A 23,027-nucleotide genomic window follows, 5' to 3' on the forward strand; every position below is an offset into this window, starting at 1 on the left:
AAGAAAACAATATACAGGCCATGTTATCAACCATTGACCAGCAATAAACAAGCTGATTTCAGTAAAGGAAGGAGCTGAAAATACCAGGTTTTTGCTCTTGGGGGCATTCTAACCAGTGTCAATGAGCACCACTGAGCATTGCAGCACATGGTAATAAGTGGTAGCTCATCTGCCCGTATTGTAACATAATTCAGTGGTTCAACAGCAATGTTATTTCACAACTAGACAAACTTTGATAGACAAATACAGTATGTTAGTTCAGCTTATCTTTCTTTTTGTTTTCAATAGACTTGGCCATGCAACATACAAGACAAAGCATGAGGAATAGAAAGCAGATGAAGAGCCGATGCCCTTGCCCGTTTCTCATACACCAACAGACATACCAACACATACTGAAGAGAAGAAAGAGACGTCAGTCCTATGGACAGAAAGTCGGGTTGGTTATCAACTGCAACAACAGCACAGGTCTGCAAATCATCAACATAGAAAGTAAGACCTGAGGAGTAAAATCTTGAGTCAACGTACAATTTCGCCTAACTGTAAGTCACTCTGGATAAGAGTGTCTGCTAAATGACTAAAATGTACATGTAAATGCTTAGCAAGGAAGTAAAAACTACAAGGACATCTAACCAGGGATAGCAAAACATTATGTAAGTATACCCTTCAAAACTAGTCACAGCTAGTTTAGGAATCAAGTCAAAAGGCACTTGTACAAATATGAATGTGTATGTAAGTGCTCCTTGACAATACAAACAATTTCAGATTTGTTCTTGTGGGTAATTACTGTATGTGTTAATTTGCCAAAAAACACACATCAGTCCACACTTTTTTAGATAAAGGTAAAAAAAACGACTTTTTAACAAAGTCACTTAAACATTTTGAGGCTTCAAATCAACAGATAACCAACATGGTTTTATGTCTCAAAACTTCAAGAAGCAAAACACATTAAAAATAATAAAAATACTAAACCTATTTCATTTTTCCTATGTGATGTGCATACTGTTCAATGTTGGAGAGGAAATCCTTGAGGAAGTCAATGGGTTGTTTATTTTCCCCTCAACTATCACCCCAGAGTTTGCTCAGCGATAGTGTCACACCCTGATTTGTTTCACCTGTCCTCGTTATTGTCTCCAAACCCTCCAGGGGTCGCTTGTTTTCCAAAGTGTATTTATCCCTACGTTTCCTGTCGCTCTGTGCCAGTTCGTCTTGTATGTTTCCAAGTCAACCATCAATTTTAACGTTCTCGTGCTTTTTGCATTTTCCTTTTTCTAGTCCTCCCGGTTTTGACCCTTGCCTGTTTCTGGACTTTGTACCCGCCTGCCTGACCATTCTGCCTGCCTTGACCACGAGCCTGTCTGCCTCTCTGTACCTCCTGGACTCTGATCTGGTTTTGACCTTTTTGCCTGTCCACGGCCTTTCTCTTGATAAACACTGTAAAACTCCAACCATCTGCCTCCTGTGTCTGCATCTGGGTCTCGCCTTGTGCCTTGATAGATAGATGTTTAATAATTCAATACATTTTGAATACATTTCAGTCTTTATTTTCAATGAGAGCTCCAAGCCAACCTATTATAATGTAACAAAATGCGGAAAAAGTCAAGGGGTCTGAATACTTTCCAAAGGCACTGTACACACCGATCAACACTATTTAATATATATTTTCGGTGTATACAGTGCCTTCGGAAAGTATTCAGACCCCTTGACTTTTTCCAAATTTTGTTCCGTTACAGCCTTATTCTAAAATTGATAAAATATTTTCTTTCCCTCATCAATCAACACACAATACCCCATAATGACAAAGTGAAAACTGGTTTTCACTTTGTCATTATTTTAATCAAGTCTTTTAAAAAAGACTGAGGTTACAAAATGTGGAAAAAGTCTAGGGGTCTGAATACTTTCCAAATGCGCTGTATACAGACAGATTTCATTTGAATTACTGATGCAGAGCTATTTGGGTTGTTAATTCGATTCATTCTGACATTTCTTGATTTCTGGATTTTAGTTTTTTGATTATTTGTGTACTTCTTTGACATTTTACTGCACTGTTAGGAGCTAGTAAGACAAGCATTTTGCTGCACCCGCTATAACATCTTTTAACTTTAGGTTTAATTTATTCGCACTAAAGAAAATTTGTGAAAGAGAAAACAGTACAGATAACAAACTGGTAAAAACGGTGTGGAGGTGAGGTTGGAAGCCCAAAGGGGCTTATATGAAAACCACACCACAAATATAAGTACAAAAAAGTTTGTTCAATCAGTTAGAGAAATCATATTAATTTTAATTGTACATAATATACTCAGTAGACAAGAAAAACAAGTAAACCACTTTTGATTATGTGTGTGTGTGTGTGAGAGTAAGGCTACATGGAGGGGATTATTGGGTAGTTTGGTTCATCAGGCTGACCCCCAGTCTTCGCTTGAAGTTATTGAGGGATGATGAGGTTTTGGCAATGTGAAGATAAGAATTCCAGAGTACGGTACCTCTGTATCTGATAGAGAATGTACTGTCTGAGGTGCGGCAGCAGGGAGGGTAAAGGTCATTGCAGTGTATTGTGTTATATAGATGGATTTCTGAATGAATCTGGAAGAATTCACTGAAGGGTTTAGGTAAACTGTTTGGGAAGTATAAGAATTTGTAGATGAAAGTGCATAATTGGTGTACATGTTGTAAATAGACAAAATATTGAATTTCACAAAGGTGCAGATGGAGGCAGCTAATTAGACGAGGTGGCTAGTCTTGCAAATGTATTTTGCATGATGAGTAATTTGTGTAGGTAGGAGGCATATGTACTTACCCAGACAATATTATAGTGAATTATATATGGGTAAATTAAGCTATAGTATAGAGTTAGCAAGCCTGATGAACCAAACCACTAATCTTTCTGATGATACTGTACCAACAGATTTCGTCACTTTGCAACAGACAAATTGAATATGATCTTTCCAGGATAACTTTTCATCAATTAGAACTCTGAGGAATCTAGTGGATGTGACATGTTCTATTTCATTCCCACCAATTGAGATTCTGGCTCTTTTCAACAATTTTCTTTTACTGTATTTGTACCCCCACATTTGTTTGTATTATTTTTCTTACTAGTGAATACAATAAAGTTAGATTTTTTTTGTGCATTAGTGTGACTCATTAAAATATGATACAGACAAAACAGCCCGAGGAACGTTAGTACATGATTAGTTAAATGGGTTGAGAGGTGTATGTATTATGTAGGGAAAGAGGGTGGATCAGAGAGACAGTAATGGATAAATACATCAAGGACACTGTGTGCTGCTGACCATAGGCACATTAATGCATAGTGTGGTGGCATACACTTCCTAATGCGTGTGATGAATCTGGCATAAACTGAGTCTTTCTCAGGAGCGGATGATGATTAGCCCATTGTGTTCGAGTCCTTCCTTACATCAGGCATGGGATAGAGGTCCTCTCTCATCTCTTAAAAAGCCCAGGGCACAGGGGGAATAGCTGCCCCATAGCCATCCATCAAAACCCCACTGCCCCCCTATCCCTAAACTCTGACCGCTAAAGCATGAAACATACCAAGAATCTCACTGCCGATAGACTGCCAATAGGTACTTATCACAGTAGGAGGCTGTTCCTTCTCTTGCTAGAACAAAAGCTGTACCTGCTGCTTGACAACCCGATAGCAACGAACCTACAGAGTATACTTATAAAATCGCAATGCTCGTCAGTGACTTTGAGCCAATCAGTGAGATCAAACCCCCACTTGAGGGAGCCAAAAATAAAAGGGAAAAAGAGGCCTTTTCTCCGTACATCCATGGATGAGCCAGTCACACTTCATATGCAATGTAGGCTATGGCAGGGTTTCCCAAACTCGGTCCTGGGGCCCCCCCTTGGTGCTGGTTTTTGGGCTGGCTGTGGCCATCTGGCTAGTATCGACAACGGCTTTCTACAGAATAGCAACATTATCGCAGATAGCTTCGAATCCAGACCATAAGAAATATGCACGGATATGCATTGCCAAACAATGCTACTGCCACCTTGTGGTTTGGAGTATTTAAACAAGGCTGCATGGCTGACGACTTCCATGGTCTTTGCTATGTGAACACAAAAGAGATCGATTGCTGACTGTTCAGAGGTGCTAAATACTGTCGACAAGCAAATGTTTGACAATTCTACCGGTGTGTCTGAGCTTTAACCCTTACTGCTGTGTCTGCAGGCGTTGCTGTGTTTGGGAATGACTGGAAGGTCATTAATCCAAGCAGTTTATAAACGAGTAGCTAAATATATACAGTGCTTAATTACAGTGCTTAATTAAAGAAGGTATCCCAGTTTTATAGGATGAGAGAGTAATTAGTCCTATACACCTTAGAGCTCATCTCACTGTTCATGGGTATATTCAGTTGAAGTCGGAAGTTTGCATGCACCTTAGCCAAATACAATTCCTGACATTTAATCCTAGTAAAATGTCCCTGTCTTAGGTTAGTTAGGATCACCACTTTATTTTAAGAATGTGAAATGTCAGAATAGTAGTAGAGAGAACGATTTATTTCCGCTTTTATTTCTACACATTCCCAGTGGATCACAGGTTTACATACACTCAATTAGTATTTGGTAGCATTGCCTTTAAATTGTTTAACTTGGGTCAAACGTTTCGGGTAGCCTTCCACAAGCTTCCCACAATAAGTTGGGTGAATTTTGGCCCATTCCTCCTGACAGAGATGGTGTAACTAAGTCAGGTTTGTAGGCCTCCTTGCTCGCACACGCTTTTTCAGTTCTGCCAACACATTTTCCATAGGATTGAGGTCAGGGCTTTGTGATGGCCACTCCAATACCTTGACTTTGTTGCCCTTAAGCCATTTTGCCACAACTTTGGAAGTATGCTTGGGGTCATTGTCCATTCGCAAGACCCATTTGCAACCAAGCTTTAACTTCGTGACTGATGTCTTGAGATGTTGCTTCAATATATCCATATAATTTTCCTACCTCATGATGCCATCTATTTTGTGAAGTGCACCAGTCCCTCCTGCAGCAAAGCACCCCCACAACATGATGCTGCCACCCCCGTTATTCACGGTTGGGATGGTGTTCATCGGCTTGCAAGCATCCCCCTTTTTCCTCCAAACATAACGATGGTCATTATGGTCAAACAGTTCTATTTTTGTTTCATCAGACCAGAGGACATTTCTCCAAAAAGTACAATCTTTGTCCCCGTGTGCAGTTGCAAACCGTAGTCTGGCTTTTTTATTGGGGTTTTGGAGCAGTGGCTTCTTCCATGCTGAGCGGCCTTTCAGGTTATGTCGATATAGGACGCGTTTGACTGTGAATATAGATACTTTTGTACCTGTTTCCTCCAGCATCTTCACAAGGTCCTTTGCTGTTGTTCTGGGATTGATTTGCACTTTTCGCACCAAAGTACGTTCATCTCTAGGAGACAGAATGCGTCTCCTTCCTGAGCGGTATGACAACTTCGTGGTCCCATGGTGTTTATACTTGCGTACTATTGTTTGTGCAGATGAACGTGGTACCTTCAGGTGTTTGGAAAGCTTCTAAAGCCATGACATCATTTTCTGGAATTTTCCAAGCTGTTTAAAAGCACAGTCAACTTAGTGCATGTAAACCTATGTCCAACTGGAATTGTGATACAGTGAATTATAAGTGAAATAATATGTCTGTAAACAATTGTTGGAAAAATTACAAAGTAGATGTCCTAACCGACTTGCCAAAACTATAGTTTGTTTACAGAATTTTATGGAGTGGTTGAAAAACTAGTTTTAGTGATTCCAACCTAAGTGTATGTAAACTCCTGACTTCAACTGTAAATAACAGCCCAGCTGCCTCATTAAGGGTATCCTCTAAATTCCATATTTGTGCCCTGCAAAGGTTACAACAAGGGATTACTTGACATGCCATTTAAACGCAGCACGTGTCGCCCGAGATGCTCTTCATCAAGAAGGTGAATCTACGCCTGACATTCAGTCAGCTGATGTGTTTTATAGCCGACACTTGAAACACTGGAGGTCAATAGATCAACAGACAGTTGTCTTATTATGGCTCTCAAGGTTCCTCTGAGGTGCTGGACAACCACATGTACATACTGGATAAACAATAGCGGCATTGCCGTGCCGAGCCAAGGTCAGTCTGATCTCTAAGATATAAATTACTACTCCTAATATATTGAAATGTCACAGAGGTAATAACAAATAATGACTATTTCTACCATTGGGAAAAGAGCTATTGATTTTTTTCATTTAGCAATGTCTGGAATTATGACCTTTGCATGTGATTTACAGGAGATTGATATGTCGCTGGAATTCTAGTAAAATGAAATTCCTTAATCTTTTGTGGTTAGTAGCAGTCAGTAACTGCACCTCAGGTGCTGTGAAAACATCAAACCAACCCAATCACTGTATCTGAAACTTCCCTTTCATTTCACACGTCTACTAAATGACTTTTCTATACCTCATGATTCATTAGTTATTCAAATATGGACAAAATAAATGAATTGAAAATGACTGGAGGTCACACAGTTTAAGATCTACAGTACCCAAGGGTTCTCTGATTTCCATTTCAAAACACACCTCTTGGATTTAATTGATGTCATAATTTGCTCAAGAGAGCTAAAAAAGAACTAGTAGTTGTTTTAAGATCACTTGTATTGGTATTAAAATGTTCCCTGTCTGGCTACATTTCCACTGGAACTATGGGCTCAGTAGAGAGATGTGTGAAACACATGCACATCAAATCTTTACGCCCAATACTGTATGTGACAGAGCACAAGCCAACCAGTAAAGAGGACAAAGAGGAAGCAGCTGTAGCAATGAATATGATGCATTGTCACCCTACAATAAGTTTGGCGAGATCAAAGCATATAGAAGTAACTGCATGGCCATGTTAAACTACAGATGAACTGGTGAATAGGAGATTATGTTAATTTTCTGATATTTCATCATGGTTGGACATGCCCTGTCAAATGTATATGTTTTTTCAACATTGCTTTAACCATAAGATGACTCAAATGTTTTCTCCAGCACTCTCTAACCCATTAACTATTTTACTCCAATGGAGAAAAGAGACATCAGAAGAACAAGTTTTTTGTTATCTTTAGTAAACCTTTGAGATATAGTTTCAGTGGATAACTGTCAATAACCATTGGTTATAATAGCATTGCCTTAATAATCCTCTAGTATTGCCTTAATAATCCTCAAGGCAAAAGTCTCCCATGCCTTGAGGCATCACCAAACCATTGTGAATTTAAACAGTTGAGGATAAAAGTAAAGAACATAAACTTTCCTTGAGTGAAGGAGTGTGGCAGAAGTTCCTCGAGGCAGAAGTACCAAGAGTTCGAGGTTTGGCCTTCTGAAACTGAGTGATTGAATTTCTTGGCAGGGGATTCATTAAAATTATAATTCTTATTTATGAAGCCCTTTAAAAAAACTGCTTCCTATTAATTTACTTTTTTCTCTCATTTTCTTTCTTTCTCCCTTTTCCTTTTTTTCTCACTTCCCAGTGAACTTGGCACACTAATAGGTTATGAATAATTCTGTTTCAGCTTAGACGGCAATTAGCCACAATGCCAGAGGCCATTCTTCTTCTCCTCCACCAGGGGAGATTTAACACCCAGCTGAGAGAGAGTGCCCACATTTTCCCCTGGCTATATCATTCTTATATCTTGACCACCACCACTTAATGATTAAGGGGTTAACTTGGGTGAATCCTCTCCCACTGATAAAGCTCTGTTCGCTTAGGTCTGTGAAGAGTTCATCCGGTTTGGTATTTCTTGTATATTGTATGGTTTATGTTATTATGGGAAAGTGAAGGTCAGTGGAGGAGCTCTGAGAACCAAAACTAGTCTTTGGGTACACCTGCAGCCTAATGTCAAGAGCCATTGGCAGGCAATACGGTGAAGGAACAAAATGAGCAAATGGACTAATTATGTCCTTGTGTTTCTCTCTCTCATGTTTTGGGAGAAATATTACTGTTGGTAATTAGCGATAGGCTGTACATAGAAAGCCTTACTGCTGGACTTCAAACACCAGAGAGAAGTGAGCCAGCTGTCATTAGAGAAAGTTGCACCAACAATTACGACAAAGAGGGAGCGAGAGAAGCAGCTCCTCAGGTCACTGGCAGAAACATGGGAACAAAGAATCAAGTAATTCTCCAAAATAGGGTAGGTTTGCAATTATACAGATAGAGACTGGTTCAAATCCCTGTCGAGTAGTGGTCTCAGAGGCAGCATTAGACGGCATTAGAGAGGGGAATGGTTCAGGTTGTTTTTTTGTATTTTTTGTTGTTGTTGCTCCAGTCACGTTTGCCATGTGGAACTTGGGATTGAATAAGGGAGAGTGAAATTGTGTTACAGCATGATATAGTACAATCTCCAAAAAACACTGCCTCTGTCTACTCTTGAACCTCTTAGATATTCCTCTAGCAGTCCCACTATCATCATGGATGTCTCTTACCTTCACTCACAAGGAGTGCCAAGGTAGATTTCTTGTCATTTGTTTCTGCTTTAAGGTATTTTCCCTTTACATTTATCTTATATGATGTGTGATTTGTTAAATTTCTAGCTATCTAAAGTCAATCCCGTTAGAAAGACAGCAGAACACCCAAGAGATAGAACTGATTAATGTTGCAGGATGTCAGAGTAGAGCAGAGCTAGCGATTTTTGCATATTCACAGTCACAGGCTGACTACAGAGTAAAAATGACTCACACATAACGGTGAGAAAGACGTTTCCTGATGCCAAGACCACCTTTTCTCTCGTTGCTCGGTCGTAGATGCCCACGTGGCATTCATACGGTCCATTGTCCGAGATCCGTACCTCCGGGAGCCTGCAGAGATGAGGCAAACATTTGAATAAAAATGAAATACATAGACATTTTTTCATAATATATAATTTTTACAGGAAATAGTTTGGACATTTTCAGATAATTCAATCCACTTGCAAATTGCATGACACTGTCCTTTATTGTGTTCCTGCTTTACCTCCAAATGTCCCTATTGAATGATGTCGAAAGGAGGTGAACAGCAGACATACTCAGAATTCTCAATTTGTTTGAATTCAGGAATAAATAATTTTACCAAAACCTCATTCTTTTTCAGGAGCAAAGCCTCCATGTTTGTGTGGAGAAACAAATGAAACCAAACAATTATTCAGCCAGCCAGCAGATACGATACGACCATTTTTGAAAGGCCCGGGAGCTCAATCTGTATTCTGTGCCCAACTAATGTGTCAACAGCGATAATCAAAGTGAGACACTACCAGTAGCATTAAGGCCCTGTGATTTATTTCCACAAAACGGGAACAATTGTCCTTCCTGTCCAGCTGTTTCAGGTGGAGACCTCTGTTGGAACAACGGCAGGGCACTCAGAGCACCGGAACTCTAATGAGTTCAGCAGTGGGGAGTGTGTGTGTGTAGTGTGTAAGAGTGTGGGGGGTAAGAGGTGATGATTTTGTTGGTGAACAGTCAACCCTGTGTGGGGCAATCATGCAGCCTTCCCACCCCCAGCCCATATAGAGAACATGTCCACAGTCACTTTGAAGAGGCCCCATTGGGTCACGGCTGCAGATGCTGACTGATAGATCCTCAGTGGCAGTCACATTAACATTGTATTTTATTAAGTGTTTTGCCAGATTAAGATTTTACTATTTGATAATTACAGTTGACAGTATATGATTGATGTTATGATTGTAAATTGGTGTACAATTCAGTCTATGATTGCAAGAAACCAATAAAACCTACTACTACTACATGACAGGGCTGTGTTAATGCTGCCTTCAACAAAGGCCTCCAGCTTTAAAATACTTCACCAAGATGATAGTCACGTGATGATTGATCGACAGTAGGCTGATTTGTATTGAAAGGGGGCAACAGGGGACTCCACTGTGCATCTCATAAACATTGCTCTGATTCAGCCGCTCATTTTCTTAATCATGTCAGATCACATGCTATGAATCTTGACCAGATGTGCATTGCACTGGAATTTTTTTCACAAATGAATAATAACAAAGTTTTCCTTTAGGAGTAGCATGTAATTTCACCCCACTAATTCTAGTTTGAGGGCACTTTGTCAAACTGTGATTATTATGATGTGATGAGCTCTGGCACCGGTGATACCTGTGCTGTCATTACCCTCGCATTTGGCTCCACGAGCTGTGCCCACCAACTGCCATGTGACTCCAGTCCAGCACATCTCTTCTCTTTGTCTCTCTCTCTTTGTCTCGCTCTCTCTCTTGCTCTCTCTCTCTCTCTTGCTCTCGCTGTCTCTCTCTCTTGCTCACTCTCTCTTGCTTTCTCTTGCTCTCTCTTGCCCTCTCTCACTCTCTGTCTCTCTCTCTTGCGCTCTCTGTCTTTCTCTGACTTGCTCTCGCTCTCTCTTGCTCTCTCAATTCAATTTCAATTCAAGGGGCTTTATTGGCATGGGAAACATACAGTGCCTTCGGAAAGTATTCAGACCCTTCGACTTTTTCCACATTTTGTTACGTTACAGCCTTATTATAAAATTGATCAATTACATTTTTTTCCCTCAGCAATCTACACACAATCCCCCATAATGAAAGAGCGAAAATAGTTTGTTTGAAATGTTTACAAATGTATAAAATGAAAAAATCCCAGAAACACCTTATTTACATTACAGTATTCAGACCCTTTGCTATGAGACTCGAAGTTGAGCTCAGCTGCATCCAGTTTCCATTGATTATCCTGGAGACATTTCTACAACTTGGTTGGAGTCCACCTGTGGTAAATTCAATTGACTGGACATGATGTGGAAAGGCAAACACCTGTCTGTGTAAGGTTCCACAGTTGACAGTGCATGTCAGAGCAAAAACCAAGCCATGAAGTCGAAGGAATTGTTCGTAGAGCTCCGAGATAGGATTGTGTTGAGGCACTGATCTGAGGAAGGTACGAAAAAATGTCTGTAGCATTGAAGGTTCCCAAGAACACGAGTGGCCTCCATCATTCTTAAATGGAAGAAGTTTGGAACCACCAAGACTCTTACTAGAGCTTGCCGCCCAGCCAAACTGAGCAATCGGGGACAAGGGCCTTGGTCAGAGAGGTGACCAAGAACCCGATGGTCTCTCTGACAGAGCTCCAGAGTTTATCTGTGGAGATGGGAGAAACTTCCAGAAGTACAACCACCTCTGCAGCACTCCACCGATCAGGCCGTTATGGTAGAGTGGCCAGATGGAAGCCACTCCTCAGTAAAAGGCACATGACAGCCTGCTTGGAGTTTGCCAAAAGGGACCTAAAGACTCCCAGACCATGAGAAACAAGATTATTTGTTCTGATGAAACCAAGATCACGTCTGGAGGAAACCTGGCAGCATCCCTACGGTGAAGCATGGTGGTGACAGCATCATGCTGTGTGGATGTTTTTTAGCAGCAGGGACTAAGAGATTAGTCAGGATCGAGGGAAAGATGAACGGAGCAAAGTACAGAGATATCCTTGATGAAAACCTGCTCCAGAGCGCTCAGGACATCAGACTGGGGCGAAGGTTCACCTTCCAACAGGACAACGACCCTAAGCACACAGCCAAGATAACACAGGTGTGGCTTCAGGACAAGTCTCTGAATGTCCTTGAGTGGCCCAGCCAGAGCCCTGAACCTGATCGAACATCTCTGGCGAGATCTGAAAAAAGCTGAGCAGCAATGCTCCCCATCCAAACTGACAATTCTTGAGAGGATCTGCAGAGAAGAATGGGAGAAACTCCCCAAATACAGGTGTGCCAAGCTTGTAGCTTCATACCCAAGAATGCTCGATGCTGTAATCACTGCCAAAGGTGCTTCAACAACATACTAAGTAAAGGGTCTGAATTCTTATGTAAATGTGATATTTCAGTTTTTATTTTGAATACATTTGCAAAAATTTCTAAATTTTTTCAGAATAATGCTGCATCGTAACAACATTTTCGGGGGGAAAGCGTCAAGAGGTCTGCATACTTTCTGAAGGCACTGTATGTGTACATTGTCAAAGCAAGTGAAATGGGTAAACAAAAGTGAAATAAACAATAAAAAGTGAACAGTAAATATTACACTCACACAAGTTCAACTGTCATTATGTCTATGTACAGTTGTCTATACAGATGTCATGACTCTCTCTCCCTGGTGAGGATCAAAGGTGCCAGATCCCCCCCCTCTCTCCAACAGGAGAGGAGAGCGGGGTGAGTTGGGCCGGTTGTATGATTCTTAATAATAATTTTGGAAGACTGAAATCCCCTTTGTTACAGAAATACTCTTGCCGCCAAAAAAGGTAAACTAAAGAACATTATCCCTGACATCCAAGTGTTTGGAATGGTTAGTGGGAATCTAAAGAATAATAATGTCATATTGTTTATTATTTTGTGATGTCATTAAGGATGGTATAACGAAATAACTGCAACTCTGAAAGTGTACATTCTATTTATCAAGTTTACATCTAAGTGTTGTATAGAATATATGATTAAGTATGAGAGCACTTTTGTGAAGATAGCAATGCGATTTTATTCTTCAAAACTTTTGCTCAGTCAGTAACCACGCCCAAGTGAGCACGGACATTGTGTCGGCGTGATGGAACACCCCCTTTTTACACGAGGATAAAAGCCTTGGTAACAAAATGTACATTAGACCAAGCAGACGGACGGTGAGAGCCGGACATTATGAATGGCTGAAACTACCAGACCAGAAAGAGTGGATCAGTGGTTACACGTTGAAATGGTTAGAATCTCTGAAACTTGCAACACTAGAGAATAAGATAAAGACTAGACCAGAACATTTGACAGTCTGCAGCTGTGCATGTAAAGGGACCTAGAACTTTGACTAAGGCACGAGGTTGGAAGCAAGATACCTCATCTCAGACTATCACTGGTGCATCTGAAGTATCTGTCAAACAAACACTTCATTATTAAAGAAGCTCAACAAATAAGAAGGACATTGTGACCTCTGGTGGACAACCAGAGTCTTACATTGAGCCACTCCCCAGAGACGAATCGATTGGTTTCAACAGAGAGACGACGGAGAAAGACATCTACATGTAAATATATACATCGCATTTCTTATCCGAATGAACTGTGGTTCATGTGCAAAGTATTACTATGCCTTTGAGCTTAGGTTCCAAATGTATCCAAGTGTTGTCTCTCTTTGTCTCTCCCTCTCTATACCTCCCTCTCCATACATGTAACAAGCAATCATATCTTGTCAGTCCACTAGGGACTTTTATCTCATGTAAGTGTGTATGTGTGTTCTGTGTTATTATTTAGTTAGTTTTGCATTTATATTTGTATTTATTATGGATCCCCATAAGCTGCTGCCAAGGCAGCAACTACTCTTCCTGGGGTCCGGCAAAATTAAGGCAGTTATACAATTTTAAAAACATCACAATGCATGAATTACAGAATTCACAACACACTAAATGTGTGCCCTCAGGCCCATACTCCACTACCACATATCTACAATGCAAAATCCATGTGTACGTGTGTGTATAGCGTGTATGCATGTGTCTGTGCCTATGTTTGTGTTACTTCACAGTTCCCGCTGTTCCATAAGGTGTATTTTACCTGCTTTTTAAATCTGATTATACTGCTTGCATCAGTAACCTGACGTGGAATAGAGTTCCATGTAGTTATGGCTCTATGTAGTACTGTGCGCCTCCCATAGTCTGTTCTGGACTTGGGGACCGTGAAGAGACCTCTGCTGGCATGTCTTGTGGGGTATGCATGGGTGTCTGAGCTGTGTGCTAGTATTTTAAACAGACAGCTAGGTACCTTCAGCTTGTCAACACCTCGTACAAAAACAAGTAATGTGGAAGTCAATCTCTCTTCCACTTTGAGCCATGAGAGATTGACATGCATGTCAATAATATTAGCTCTCCGTGTACCTTAAGGGCCAGCCGTGCTGCCCTGTTCTGAGCCAACTGCAATTTCCCCTCTTTGTGGCACACGACTGAACAGTAGTCCAGGTGCGACAAAACCAGGGCCTGTAGGACCTGCCTTGTTGATAGTGTTGTTAAGAAGGTAGAGCAGTGATTTATTATGGACAGACTTCTCCCCATCTTAGCTACTTTTGTATCAATATGTTTTGACCATGACAGTTTACAATCCAGGGTTACTCCAAGTAGTTTAGTCACCTCAACTTGCTCAATTTCCACATTATTCATTAGGAGATGTAGATGAGGTTTAGGGTTTCGTGAATGATTTGTCTCAAATACAATGCTTTTAGTTTTGGGAATATTTAGGACTAAGTAATTCCTTGCTACTCATTCCGAAACTAACTGCAGCTCTTTGTTAAGTGTTGCAGTCATTTCAGTTGCTGTAGTAGCTGACCTATATAGTGTTGAGTCATCTGCATACATAGGCACACTGGCCTTTCTCAAAGCCAGTGGCATGTCGTTAGTAATGATTGAAAAAAGCAAGGGACCTAAACAACTACCCTGGAGAATTCCTGCTTCTACATGGATTATGTTTGAGAGGCTTCCATTAAAGAACACCCTCTGTGTTCTGTTAGACAAGTAACTCTTTAGCCACATTATAGAAAGGGGTGTAAAGCCATAACACACACATTTTCCAGCAGCAGACTATGATCGATAATGTCAAAAGCTGCATTGAAGTCTAACAAGACAGCCCCCACAATCATTTTATCATCAATTTCTCTCAGCCAATCATCAGTCATTTGTGTAAGTGCTGTGCTTGTTCAGTGTCCTTCTCTATACGCGTGGTGAAAGTCTGTCGTCAATTTGTTTACAGTGAAATAGCACTGTATCTGGTCAAACACAATTTTTACCCAGAAGTTTACTAAGGGTTGGTAACAGGCTGATTGGTCTGCTATTTAAGCCAGTAAGGGGGGCTTTACTATTCTTGGGTAGCGGAATGACTTCAGCTTCCCTCAAGGCCTGAGGGCACACACTATCTAGTAGGCTTAAATTGAAGATGTGGCAAACAGGAGTGGCAATATTGTCCGCTATTATCCTCAGTAATTTTCCATCCAGATTGTCAGACCCCGGTGTCTTGTCATTGTTGATAGACAACAATATTTTTTTCACGTCTTCCACACTGACTTTATGGAATTCAAAAGAACAATTATTGTCTTTCATAATTTGGTCAGATATACTTGGATGTGTAGTGAAGTGGAGGCTCCACAGAGGAGGAAGGGGAGGACCATCCTCCTCTGTGAAATTTCATAAAAATAAAAATAGTGAAACAATAAAAAGTTATCCTTTTTCAAATAATTCAAATAATCACCAAATAATTGATTAAATAACTTTTTTGTAATGAAGGTCTACAGTAATTTCAACAGCACTCTCTGGGGTAGCACCATGGTGCAGCCGGAGAACAGCTAGCTTCCGTCCTCCTCTGGCTACATTGACTTCAATACAAAACATAGGAGGCTCATAGGCCACACCCCCTTCCATAGACATGCTGTCACGTCCTGACCAGTAATAGGGGTTATTTGTATTGTAGTTTGGTCAGGACGTGTCAGGGGGTATTTGTTTTATGTGGTTCGGGGTGGTGGTTTGTTTAGAAGGGTGTTTGATTTATTATTCCCGGGTGTTGGGTTATGTTCTATGTTTTTTGTATTTCTATGTTCTCTCCAGTTTAGTATTTCTATGTCTAGGTAATTGGGTGTTGGACTCTCAATTGGAGGCAGGTGTTTTTAGTTGCCTCTGATTGAGGGTCCTATATATAGGTATGTGTTTGTATTAGTGTTTTGTGGGAGATTGTTTCTGTGTATAGCTTCAAGCCTTACAGGACTGTTATTCGTCGTTGTTTCTTTTTGTGTACGTGTTTATTTCTGGTTCACCTTCTTTGCCAACTAAATAAAAAAGAAGATGAGTGCACATTTCCCCGCTGCGTCTTGGTCCGCTTTATCCGACGACAACCGTTACACATGCATGGCAATTATGACCACTTCCAGAGGACGTCCTCCAACCAATCAAATCTTTTGCAGTATGAACTGACATGTTGTCCCTCCAATCATAGAATTAGAATCAGAGAAGGAACCTATTGAGTTGTATTGGGATTATGCTACAGAGCATTCTATGCATTTCTATGTGTTGAGAAACTTGGTGACATTGTTGGATAGAGATAAAATATTAAAGAGTGAGTTTGACGCAGCAAAATATTTTGCGTGCGCTCAAGTAGGCTTTCCACTTTCCTCCGGTATTTATTTAGCAAAGATGATAACACATCACTCCGGACAGAAGCAAGCAAAAACTACTGATCTAAATGTTGCAGCAGCCTAGGCAACACCTAAACATTAGAAATCTGACATGATGTATGGGATGAAAACAAAACTATTTTTCAGTCTGATCAACTGTAGGCTACTTTTAAGAGCAGCTGCATACAGCCTTGTACCCTGTCCATTTGGTCAGGGTAAACTAATTGGTTATGAACGTTATGAATTTATAGTCCATTTGTGTGTCAGGAGAAAATGTGAATGTGATCAAATTTATATACGTTTTTAACCCATAATGATAAACTGGAATGAATTAGTCAACATAATAGTGATGACGGATGTGAGTAAATCTTTTGCCTACAGTTGCATAGGCATGCATGATGCAAACATGGATGAAGCAAGCTCAGCCCTGTGAGTTATATTGTGTATCAGTTGTTGTCTATGTGTCTGGGTAGAGGAAATCCCCCTCCTAGTCTAAATATAATTTTATATGAACAAATATAAGGTAGCTGCAGTTTGACAGAATTTTCATCCCCCCCCAGGGCCAGGAGTTTTTTTCAGGAATTAAAAAAAATCATGTGACCTGATTAGGTAAAACTGGTCCCATCATAGCCCATATAAAACCTTTTTTACAACTGATGAATCACTGTCATACCTTATAGGGTCCAGAGTTTTCCTAGTTAGGTTAACATTTAACGAAAAACTCCAGGCCCCAGGTGGTAAAAATTGCCCCACCGCTCTGTGACCTATGGTGGCACCAGTCTGCTTGCAGTTGTCAGTTATCGTCAGGTATGTGGATAATCAGGGCTTTATTCAGGAACGTTTCTTGGGATACTTTGATGTGTCAAGTGGGCGAGACGCGCAGTCTGTGTTTGACTTTATGAATGTTGAGATGTCTGAGTTTAAGTTCATAGAGAAACTCGTTGTCCAAACCTACGATGGCGCAGCTGTAATGGAATGTATCTGCTATTTACAGTGAGCACCATAATTCATTGGACAGTGACCATTTTTTTGTTATTTTGATTCTGTACTCTAGCACTTTGAGTTTAAAAGGATACAATGAGGGTGAAGTGCAGACTGTCAGCTTTAATTTGAGGGTATTTTCATACATATCGGATGAACCGTTTAGAAATTATAGAAGCTTTTGTACATAGTCCCCCCCTATTTTCGGGCATCAAAAAACATTGGACAGTTTAACAATGTAGAATAAAGTAATAATTGTTAATACTTTGGCTGCATATCCTTTGCATGCAATGACTGCTTGAAGTCTGCGATGCATTGACATCACCAGATGTTGTGTATCTTCCCTGGTGATGCTCTGCCAGTCCTGTACTGCAGCCATCTTCAGTTCCTGCTTGTTCCGGGGACTTATTACCTTCAGTCTCCTCTTCAGCATGTAAAATGCATGTTCAATTGGATTCAGATCGGGTGATTGACTCGGGCCAGTCAAGGATTTTCCTCTTTTTGGCCATGAAAAACTCCTTCGTTGCTCTAGCAGTATGTTTAGGGTCATTGTCTTGTTGCATGATGAAGTGCCGTCCAATGAGTTTGGAGGCATTTGGTTTAATCTGAGCAGATAAAATATTTCTGTAGACTTCAGAATTCATTGTTCTACTTCTGTCTGCAGTCACATCAACAATGAAGACAAGTGAGCCTGTTCCACTGGCAGCCATACAGGCCCAAGCCATAACACCCCCTCCACCATCTTTCACGGATGAGGTGATATGCTTTGGATCATGGGCATGTCTTTTTTTTCTCTACACTTTCCTCTTTCCATCACTCTGGTACATGTTAATCTTTGTCTCATCTGTCCACAATACTTTTTTTCCAGAACTCTTGGGGCTATTTAGGTGCTTTTTAGCAAACGGTAATCTCGCCTTTCTGTTCTTCAGGCTTATCAGTGGTTTGCATCTTGTAGTGTATCCTCTGTAGTCCTGCTGGTGTAGTCTTCTACGTATTGTAGACTTTGACACATCTACATCTGCATCCAGGAGAGTGTTTTTGATCTGTTGGGCTGTTGTCAGGGGCGTTTTCTTCACCATAGAGAGTATTCTCCGGTCATCCACTACAGTGGTCTTCCTCAGTCTACCGGGTCTTTTGACATAATTGAGTTCACCGGTTGTTTTTATCTTGTTAATGATGAACCAAACTGTTGACTTGGGCATGCCCAGGATTTTTGCAATGTTCCTGATTGATTGATTTTCATTTCTGAGCCTTATGACGGCCAGCCACATTTGCATCGACACTGCTGTCTTCCTCATGTTGTCACACCCCAACAACAACCTCCAAAGGCAATAGCAAAGTCTAGAATCAATACTATTCATCAACAGCTCTCCTGCATTCACTAACGACACAAATGAATACACCTGCCTGACGACACATCAGTGAAGCCAATTCAACAAATACTTGTAGTACCTTAAAATGGGGGGACCATGTACAAAAGGTGCTGTCATTTCTAAACGGTTCATCCGATATGTATGAAAATACCCTCAAATTAAAGCTGACAGTCTGCACTTCACCCTCATTGTCATTGTATCCTTTCAAACTCAAAGTGCTAGAGTACAGAACCAAAATAACATAACAATGGTCACTGTCCAATGAATTATGGTGCTCACTGTATATTTACAGCTAAGTCCCCTCCTGTTCCCTGATTAACCTGTTAGGTCTAGGGGGCAGTATTGACACGGCCGGATAAAAAACCTACCCGATTTAATCTGGTTACTACTCCTGCCCAGTAACTAGAATATGCATATAATTATTGGCTTTGGATAGAAAACACCCTAAAGTTTCTAAAACTGTTTGAATGGTGTCTGTGAGTATAACAAAACTCAAATGGCAGGCCAAAACCTGAGAAGATTCCATGCAGGAAGTGGCCTGTCTGACAAGATATGTTTCATCTAGGCTGTTTTTATTGAAGATTTAGGATCTTTGCTCTAAGGTGACACTTCCTACAGCTCCCATAGGCTCTCAGAGCCCGGGAAAAAGCTGAACGATATCGAGGCAAGCTCTGGCTGAAACACTTTATTGCGAGCTGTTCTGTTATACTCACAGACACCATTCAAACATTTTTAGAAACGTTAGGGTGTTTTCTATCCAAAGCCAATAATTATATGCATATTCTAGTTACTGGGCAGGAGTAGTAACCAGTTTAAATCGGGTATGTTTTTTATCCGGCTGTGTCAATACTGCCCCCTAGCCCTAACAGGTTAACGAAAGTCTTGTCTTTAAAATGGTGTAAAATAGTCATATGTTTGAAAAATTTATGTTTTTGCATTTTTTAGGTTTTTGAATAACGCTCCACGGGATTACACTGGCTGTTACGTAGGTAGGACGATTTGGTGCCACCTATCCTAGAGAGGTTAAGAGGTGATTACTACTCCACTCCACTACCTTTGTCAACTTTCTCCTGACATGAACTGAAGCCACTTCTCATGTGCCTACTCATCCTCTGGCACATTGAATGTTTCCACTCCAAGCACTGTGAGTACCCCTATACATTTTCTCTCATTCCTGTATGTAGAGTCAATCACATACACAATCACATTATTACACATCAATAATTTTACTCTTTGCTTGGACCAACTCATTCTTAGCTCTTTAGGCTTACTGTGTAGTGTGTTGTGTTATTGTTTTTTGTCTTCCCAGTCAAATCCTGTCCTGCACTGGTCAAGTCTCCGAACAGCTCAACTCATGCCTCATACCCTCATTCAATCACTGCTGTGATCCCTTTTCCACACGGTGTAAGAATCCCTCTCCTTCCATTTCCCCATACTAATGTACTATAAATGTTTTCATTAAATATTTTAGGTTCAAATAATTCGTTTTTGATGATTTTTGTAACACACTTTGTCGTCTCCGTGCGTTACGCACCTATACGTGGGTCACCCATCCTCCTTAATTTTTCAAGTCACCAGCCTCCACTGGTGTAGTGTCAGCGTTTGTTGCTGGCATGTCATCCCAATGTTTGTTTATCTAGTCAATGAAAAAGTAATTCAAGTAGTTGCCAATATCAGTGGGTTTTGTGATAAATGAGCCATCTGATTCAATGAATGATGGAGCCAAGTTGGCTTTTTTCCCCAAAATGTCATTTAAGGTGCTCCAAATCTTTTTACTATCATTCTTTATCTTTCTTTCACGGTATAGTTTATTTGTATTTTTATTTAGCTTAGTCACATAATTTCTTAATTTGCAGTATGTTTGCCAATCAGCTGTGCTGCCAGACTTATTTGCCATACTGTCAGATGTTATTTTCTATGGTAGAGTAGGTCAGGGCGTGACAGGAGGTGTTTTTCTATGTTTTGTATTTCTATGTTCATGTTCTAGTTTGGTATTTCTATGTTGGTTTTGTTTGGGATCTCCAATTAGGGGCAGCTGGTCCTCGTTGTCTCTAATTGGAGATCATACTTAAGTAGGGTTTTGTCCACCTGGTGTTGTGGGATCTTGTTTTTGCACAGCTCTGTAAAGCCTGCAGAATGTGACGTTCGTGTTCCGTTATTTGTTGTTTTGCTTTAGTGTTCTGAGTTTAAATAAATATTTATCATGAGCACTCAACACGCTGCACCTTGGTCTCCTCATTACGATGAACATCACACATACCTTTTGCCTCATCCCTCTCAACCATACAATTTTTCAATTCCTCATCAACCCAAGGGGATTTAACAGTTTTTAGTCATTTTCTTAATGGGTTTGTGCTTATTAGTCTAGAGGCGTAAGAAACGCACACCTATTTCGGCGAGGTGCTGGTTAGCGGAGTAGAACACTTAAAAAATAAAGGAGAGCCGCACACTCTAGCAGCTCAGATGCAAAAATATTTATGTCCAACTTTGCGGGTATAATGACAAACCCTGTGGGATGACTCTACGTTATTTTGGTATCGAACATGTCACCCTGTCTTTTGACACTATATAAATGAGTCATCCCGTAGTGTTTGTCATTATACCCTGATGAAGATCGCTTGTCTGTCGAAACGTTGGACATAAATATTTTTGCGTCTGAGCTCCTAGAGTGTGCGGCTCTCCTTTATTATTTATGTGTGCTTATTAGTAACTGGAATAAGCAATTTCATAAATGTGTCAAGCGCAACATCTGGTTGCTCCTCATTACACAACACAGGCCAGCAAATATTCTTTACATCATCAACACATGCATCACTACAAAACTTATTGTATGACCTCTTGTACACTATATTAGGCTGAGCCTTTTGAACTTTGGATTTCCTAGATATGGCTATGATACTGTGATCACTACATCCTATGGATTTGGATACTGCTTTAAAGCAACTTTTTTGCAGCATTAGTAAAGAAGTGATCAATACATGTTGATGATTTCATTCCTGTGGTCTTTGTAAATACTCTGGTAGGTAGCTGGCACTGGTTACAGTTTGAAGTTTCTTCTTTAGTGGGCAGGTTGATGAGAGCCAATCAATATTTAAATCACCCAGAAAATACTTCTCCGTTGATATCACATACATTATCAAGCATTTCACACATATTATCCAGATACTGACTGTTAGCACTTGGTGGTCTATAGCAGCTTCCCACAAGAATGGGCTTTAGGTGAGGAAGATGAACCTGTAGCCATATTATTTCAACAGTATTTAGCATTAGATATTCTCAAAGCTTTACAGGAATGTGGTTATTTATATGGACCGCAACACCACCCCCGTTGGCATTTCTGTCTTTTCGGTAAATTAAATAACCATGTATTGCTATCACTGTATCATCAAAGGTATTATCTAAGTGAGTTTCAGAGATAGTCAGAATATGAGTTACATGCAAGTTATTGACTTCATGGACTTTGTTTCTCAGGCTGCATATGTTAATATGGGTTACTATGTTAATATGTTAATATGGCACTATTCTGGGTTGTTTAAGGGGTGCGCACTGGCGGTAGAGAAGTCAGGCGCAGGAGAGGAAAAAACAGATTTACAACGGCGCAGTTTAATAATAAAAACCACCGATAACAGAACAATAAATCAAATGGGTACAAAACCCGACACGCACCAGCATAACGTGCACAAGCACTTACAACAAACAATTCCGGACAAGGACATGGGGGGAACAGAGGGTTAAATACACAACATGTAATGATGGAATTGAAACCAGGTGTGTGGGAAGACAAGACAAAACAAATGGAAAATGAAAGGTGGATCAGCGATGGCTAGTAGACCGGTGACGTCGACCGCCGAACGTCGCCCGAACAAGGAGAGGGACCGACTTCGGAGGAAGTCGTGACAGTTAAATGCTTTACTGGGAAGCTTATCAGAAGTAGACTTGATAGTGCAGGGTGAGCTGCACAAAGTGGTCTTCCTACTAGGGCACACCGCCTCAGTGCTAATAGGCTCATGGTTACTGCATCCAATAGCTGTAGGATTAACAACGGTATTAAGTGCAATTAGGGGGACATAAATGAAGTCACTTACGTTGTGTCTGCCAACACCCCTAGGATAATGTACATTTAATGCAGCATTATGTTGACTCATTGTCACAATGGTAGGGATTAGCTGAGCTGGTCTTGGGTCACTGATAAGTCATTGTTTCAATGCAGCCTTGAAATGGGTGGACAGGAGTCCAGGAACCAAGATAATTTGGATGGACTCTGTCATTCCTGTTGAGAAGGAGGAGTCAAAGTTATCTATAAAAGTGACTGTGGAGAGCCGACACGGCGGTGACGCTTCCACCAGAGCGGCATCTGGCTACTGGGGCGAAACAAAAAGTAAGCGGGCGTGGATTCCCCAGTAGCTTGTGTAGGTTTGCTACTTGCTTGCTAAGAGTAGCCACTTCACCCCTGTAGTACTCCGCAAGCAAGCAGTTGCTACATTGAAAGTCAGCGCGGTCCACATTGTCCCGGAACAAAACAAAGTAAACACAGCTCCTGCAGCGCTTGAAACATTCAATAGCGACCT

At 40.7% G+C, this 23,027-nt stretch overlaps 1 protein-coding gene across 2 annotated transcripts in view; it reads right to left on the reverse strand.

Annotated features, from left to right (window-relative positions):
- The window catches only part of igsf21a (immunoglobin superfamily, member 21a), a 266,508-nt gene that overhangs the window by 72,056 nt on the left and 171,425 nt on the right, over nt 1-23,027 (reverse strand). For both annotated transcript variants that reach the window (XM_014166637.3, XM_014166636.3), the window contains exon 4: nt 8,689-8,807. In XM_014166637.3, coding sequence (XP_014022112.1) covers nt 8,689-8,807 — 119 coding nt within the window. The remainder of the gene's footprint in view (nt 1-8,688; nt 8,808-23,027) is intronic.

Source organism: Salmo salar, chromosome 22 (genome assembly GCF_965601325.2).
Source record: "Salmo salar chromosome 22, fSalSal1, whole genome shotgun sequence".
NCBI lineage: Eukaryota > Metazoa > Chordata > Actinopteri > Salmoniformes > Salmonidae > Salmo > Salmo salar.